The 6,194-nt window shown below is 47.2% G+C and overlaps 1 protein-coding gene across 1 annotated transcript; it reads right to left on the bottom strand.

Annotated features, from left to right (window-relative positions):
- Positions 1-1,886: 1,886 nt before the first annotated feature.
- Positions 1,887-5,964, bottom strand: trib1 (tribbles pseudokinase 1). The gene is made up of 3 exons (XM_088364304.1): positions 5,419-5,964; positions 4,503-4,795; positions 1,887-3,502 (listed from the first exon to the last, which is right to left on the bottom strand). The coding sequence occupies exons 1-3, from the start codon at positions 5,725-5,727 to the stop codon at positions 3,055-3,057; spliced, it is 1,050 nt and encodes a 349-aa protein (XP_088220430.1). The 5' UTR covers positions 5,728-5,964; the 3' UTR covers positions 1,887-3,054.
- Positions 5,965-6,194: the final 230 nt, after the last annotated feature.

Raw genomic sequence — 6,194 nt, 5'->3', positions numbered from 1 at the left:
ACAATATAGGAACTGCATATTTTAATGAAAACTACGTTTATTCTTTAATAATGCAGATTTAACCTGCGGGCCAGACTGAACGCACCGGCGGGCCGGTTCCAGCCCGCGGGCTGTACATTTGACACCCCTGATCTAATCTATTGACCTATCTATGGCGCTATTCGTCAATATCAATGAATGTATATCTATCCCATATATTCCATACTCGTACATTAAATATGATGGATTTTGGATGTACGTCTTGATTTTGGACCAGCCCGCATTGGTCTTTCTGGCTAAATTGTTTCTTGCGCACAAATTGCAGTGTATCAAATTGCCACATGGTGGTAGCACAGGGCTTCCGTCCTTGTTTCCCTCCTTCCTTCCTTTCCCCACCTTTCCTAATTCCTTCTTTACCGTCTGTAGTACAGACTCTGTACAGATGTAATTAAATTGTTTATATATGTATTCTTGCCACAGAGAAGTAGTGAGGGGATAATGATGGGAAGAAATCATTACAAAAAAACATCTTTATTAATCTGTAACATTCATTAGAAATCTACGACTATTTCCATGTGTTTCTCCTTAGAGGATGAATATGATTTCAACCGTGATTTCCTTTGCTGCCTTCACGTACGCAGTGCAACATGTGGTGCACTCGTATCAGGCTTTCTGCATCTGAAGCAACCAAAATCACCTAAACAAAATCATCCAGTCACTTTGCAGTTATCATTTAAAAAAAAAAAAACATTTGATAAGTTATCGAAGAAGAAAAAAATGCTGCATTGCAGTGACGTGCGGTGAGGTTCATGACTGGGGAGGCACTGACGTCCCGTCCCCCCGGGTAAAATTTGTCCGGCACCTAACCGTGTCATAAAAAAAGGTTGGGGAACGCTGCTATAGTGTGGCTTATTCATTATTTAATTTGAACTATTTTAATTAAAATCTCATATCAGCAGTCTTCACACATAAAAACACTCATTGAATCAAAAACTCATGGTATCAAAAACTTGTTTTCGATCGTGCGTACCACTCCGTTTGAAGATACATGCCCCTAAGTCCCGTTGTCCGAATCAAACCTTTTAACTCCAGAGTTGCGCTTCCTTTACTGATGACCTGCTTCGACGGAAAATCCATCGTTGAAAATCGTTTGGATATGTAATCCTCCATTGTAAAACGAAATGTAAAAACGAAAACAAAACGAATGTAAAACAAAATAAATGGACGACTGCTCCTCAGTTGTTCACTGTAAATTTAAACCGGAGATCACTTGTTCTACGGGTGGGCGCATGAAGCATTCCGAGATCACTAGCACCCCCTGCCATAAGGCTGGAGAACCTTTTTTCGTAGCCTCCATAAGATCTCTTTTCAAAGCCGTTTTGTTCATCTAAAGAAACACGACATTACAGACGGATGACAAAAAACACAAGACATTATATACACCAGCTTAACTACGGAAATTAGTTAATATAGCCACAGTGTTTGAACACTTAAACAGCGACATAAAGACAGTTCAGTCTAACTGCATAGCCTGTCAACATAGGCAGCCGTGTGATTACGCAATGCTCAGAGGAGGCTAGACAGGAGGTTTGTTCCTCCGAGCGAATCGTCCTCGGTTTTAAAATAACTATAAAAATTCAGCGATTTTGGTTCAAAATGATACAAAATTATTGAAATTAAAAGAAAAATGACTTTATAATAAAAACCAAATGAATTTGTTTTTCCCCTTTTCATGATGGCAGGTGAGGCGTAGCTGTGCTTTTCCGTCCTTACATTTGGAGCTAAAAACAATGGCCGTCCATGTCGCTTTGCCGAGGTCGTAATTCAAAAGATCACATTTTCAAAACAACACAACTTACTTTTCAGTGTTTTTTGGATCATAGTAAACATGCAACAACAAAAAGATCTTGTGGGTACTAATTAAAAGCATTTTTTTTAATCATAAACTTAAATAAAATGTATCCATCCAAAAATATTGTTTTTGGGTGGTCTATTTTTTTAAAATTATAAAATACAAACAAATGATTTCAAAATTGTAGCCGAAAATTTTTTTTCGGATGAAGTATCAGAAGAAACGTGTTTTAATATTTTCACGAGGTTCACGATGATAGTCATCAAAAGTCGCATCGTGGATGGTTTTGCTCGTGTGTGTGAATAAGCGTGACGCGTCTGCGCCGGGCGCCAGTCAGCCAGGCTGACGAGGTCTGTCGTCGCCGCCATCTGTTAAGCCGGCCAAGCGTAGCGCCGCTCTTGGTTGCTCCGTTTGAGCGCCGACAATGGAAGGACTTGTCAAAAATCATTAGCGCCCAAAGAACATTCCAAATAATGCGCTCTTATTTCAAAGAAAATACCCCAAAATAAGAAAAATATCATCATTCAAATTTCTGTTTGGCATTGGACGGAACTTGCTGTATGTATTTCAAAGACTCTCTGCATCCTTTTGTCCGTCGTTTTGAGCGTCGATCAACGTGAGACGAATTCCGCCTGTCTGTTATTAAGACAACCAAATGTCGTTTTATGTCTTGACTTCAAACTTGTCTTAGCACCAACAATTAAAAAATAAATGCCCATAGAGTACACAAACACAGTACAGCGAGCCCCAAAGTTTATCATTCACAAATTTGCTGATTTCTTTCTTTTTCTTTTTTTTTTAATCTTTGGTATCCTTGCTTATTCAACTGAAAATCTCAGCTCGTCGACCAAAGCCAGTCAAGCTCCTCGGTGCAGGAATTTTGTTATTGTGTTTCATATCAAATTGTTTCCCCAAACATATTAGAACTGTCCAAAACTTAATTAAATGTCACAATACCATTTGTGTAAAGTGCTCGTGCAAATATCTGTTTGCTTAATGCGAGATCGGTTTGTGCTAGCTTCCTATTAGGCTAGCTAATGCTCTTGGCGAAGGTAATTAAATAGTTTGACTGCAGAAGACGGTTGTTAGTTTATGATCGTGCACATGCGAGAAACACCGTGTTGATGCTTAATGGTCCACTGTTTTAAGTGCTTTACCACCACCTAGTGGCCCCTCTATACTGATTTTGCCAATCCACAGTACACCGGCGGGTTCATTTTTGGTCAGGAGAGCAGACGGTTGTCGTCCTCCGCCTCGAAAGATGGCACCATCTGCTCGGCTGGGCTCGCTTCCGTCGCTGGGTGTCTGAACCACGGGTGCGCCAGTAACTCGCAAGCCGTCAGTCTCTCCGTTGGTTCCTTCCTCAGAAGGCTCTGGACTAGGCAGCGGGCCCCGGGCGAGAGTCCCTCGGGTAGGCAACAGTGTCCCCGCCGGATTTTGGAAAAGAGTGCGCCCGGGTCGGCGTCGTGGAAAGGGTAGCGGCCCGCCAGCATGGTGTACAGCACTACGCCCAGGCTCCACATGTCAGACATCTTGCCCGAGTATGGTGCCGCCCCGCTGAGGATCTCCGGGCTGACGTAGGCCGGACAGCCGTGTGTGTCGCACATGGTGTCGTCCCGCGGGTCCTCCAGGACGTGGCAGTCTTCCAGACTCTCCAGACGCACTTGGGTTCTGGCAGCACGCAAAAAGAAAAAAAAGCATTAGCGTGGTGATGACATCACATGACAATTACTGTTTCTGTATAGTGATAGTAGGAGTATGGTGAAAAGCACTAGCTATGTTCTGTAGTTTATATTTGAAGATCTTTTTCACGCTGCCTCGTTGTCTGTAAATTTCTGTGGCTTGTTTTGACTCGTTGTCTGTTTTTGGGCAGTGGTGCAATTTGCCCGGCAAGTCGTTGTCTAAGAAAACCCCGAAACTGCGGTTCACGCTCACACCCATGCAAAGCGGCGACACTTGGGCTCACAGTGGATTTATTTCCTCTCTCACTGAAGCCGACAAAGAAAAAAATAAGACGCCAGGCAGCCCAGCCGCCCCCTTTTGTTTCCTCCGGGTGTGTGCACTGCGTGACTCACTGCTCGACAGACTCGCAGATATCGGGAAGAGTCGTGTTTTGCTGTCGTTTGCCATTCATCTGACGTTACCTCGCTTTCAAGCATGTCCAAGAGGCAACAAATAGTTTTTCCAGCCGAGGAATTTGTGTTCCAACCTGAAAACTCTCTGAGGCCAAATCATTCATGCGTGCCCCGCCACCATGTGTGAATAGAAGCATTTGCACGCCCCATGTCAGGGATGAATAATTAGCGAGCGAGTGGTGTAACTGGGACGATTGTCTCCCAATGCGGGCCTGGCTGCCTGTCTGGCACCTTTAATGCCCACCCGCCTTGTCGTACGACGAGATGGCGGCACGCAGACATCAAATTGTGCAGAACCTCCCACACGCACGCATGGGCAGCCTGGCCAGAGCATCTGCCACCATGTTTCTTCTTTGGGATGCTTCCTTAGGTACCTCTGCATGGTCGCAAAGTGTCCAACAGAAGCGTTCCGATCCCCTTTTCAAATGTTTGAAACCGTTTTTTCCTAGCTTTTGCCTCGCCGCTCTGCACTTTTCGGCCTGTCTGCAATTTTTCGAAAGCCGTTTTTGCCATTCCACTCTTTTTCGTGCTCTCACCTGTTTTGGTCGACAAAAACAAATTTGCGCAGCTTGAGGTCGCCCAGTACGACGCCCGCCTGGTGGCAGTGCGCCACCGCCTGCGCCATCTGCCGGAAGAGCACCCTGGCCCGCGTCTCGTCCAGCCGCCTATGGCTCTTCACCAGCGTGTGCATGTTGCCAAAGTCCTTCTCCAGGAAGATGTAGACCTCGTGCTCCCCGAGGATCACCTCCTGGATGGTGGACACGCCCGGGTGTGGGGGCACCACCCTATAGGCTTGGATCTTCTGCTGGTATTCTGCCATGCTGAAGACCTGTGTGGAGAGAAAAAGCTGGTCAGTGTACGGCATCAGCGTGGCCCATTGGCATGAACTCTGGCGCGGGCATTCAGCGGGCCAAGCCACCGATGTGGCAATTTGGGGCAATATAGCGCCTACTACTGCTGAGGATGACTTATTAGTTGACACCCTTTTTTTTTTTTGCACTTAGTATGGCAACCTCTATGAAGTCAGCCATTTTGAACACATTCCAAAGTTTGGTGCATGCTGCGTAATTGTGATCAGCAGAGGAAGCAAGCATTCCAATTTGGCAAGCCTTTTGCAAAAACGGGCGTGTTTACATTATGCTTGCATCTCAGTCCGTTTTGCAAGAGGACGCATGAGTCACGGCTGTGTGAAGCGTTAACTTCAACACCCGACAAGAGGCCTGCCTGCAGGGCTCACCGCACGCGCACATATTGTTGTGTATAGCGCGTTTCATAGTGACAACTTGAGAATTTCTGGTGTGTCACAATATGACGCGAGTGTTTCAAGCGACAGTGATGACGTGACGCCCGAGCAGTTCGCGTGACAACGTCGACAAAACAGCCAGTTGAGCAACCGCCATTCACGGCTGAGAGTTGCACAATGGCCGCGACGCGCGCGAGCACGCACGATACCTTGCACAGAAGCTCGTCACCGGTGTCGACGTGCACGGCGCGGCAGTGTGAGCCGTCGCACTCGGCCGTGGCGGCGGGCACCAGCAGGAAGGGTCCGATCCTGGACGGTGTCCGCTGGGTGACGGCGGCGACGTAAGCGGGGGTGCTCGCGGTTGTGCCAACGAGGAATCCTCCGTGCGCGTCCCCGGCCTCGCTGCTCAGCCTGCGGGCGCGCTTGGCCAGAGGCTGCGGCGGCTCCAAGTCCGAGTCGAGCCGCTTGTGCGCCCACCTGGCCGGGGCCGCCGAGCGCGCGCTCCACGGGACGCTCATCCCGGTTTGGCTGGAGGTGCAAGCTCGCTTCACAACAGGGGTGTCCTGGGCTCCATTTTGCCGGGCGTCCGATGCTAATCCCAATTTGAGGATGAGGAGGACGAGGGGTAGGTGGAGGCAGTGAAGGGGACAGGCAAGGTGTGAGGGAGCGAAAGAAAAAGAAAGAAAGAAGAAAAGAGCGCCACAGCCGTAGAGAGGCAGTGGCGAGCGAGTGAGTGAGTGAACGCTGAACGCCTTACCTCTCAACTCGAAAGCACCGCCCTCTCTCTACCTCCCACTCTCTCCCCCTTCTCTCTCGCTGTTTCGCTAATGTAGGATTTTTAGGCAGGTGAAGTGATGATCTTTAACTGTAATTATTGCAATTTATTTCTAATATTTGAACACTATTTTTCAAAACTAATGAATGTCTTTAATTTCATTATTTAAATCGTTTTAACCCTTTGGTGCGCAACATATGCACACCCCCT

This window comes from Syngnathus floridae, chromosome 21, assembly GCF_059516105.1.
Source record: "Syngnathus floridae isolate MCC-2025c chromosome 21, RoL_Sflo_1.0, whole genome shotgun sequence".
Classification (NCBI taxonomy): Eukaryota; Metazoa; Chordata; class Actinopteri; order Syngnathiformes; family Syngnathidae; genus Syngnathus; species Syngnathus floridae.
Note: the sequence above shows the minus strand (reverse complement) of the source record. Positions and strands in the feature narration are given on the sequence as shown.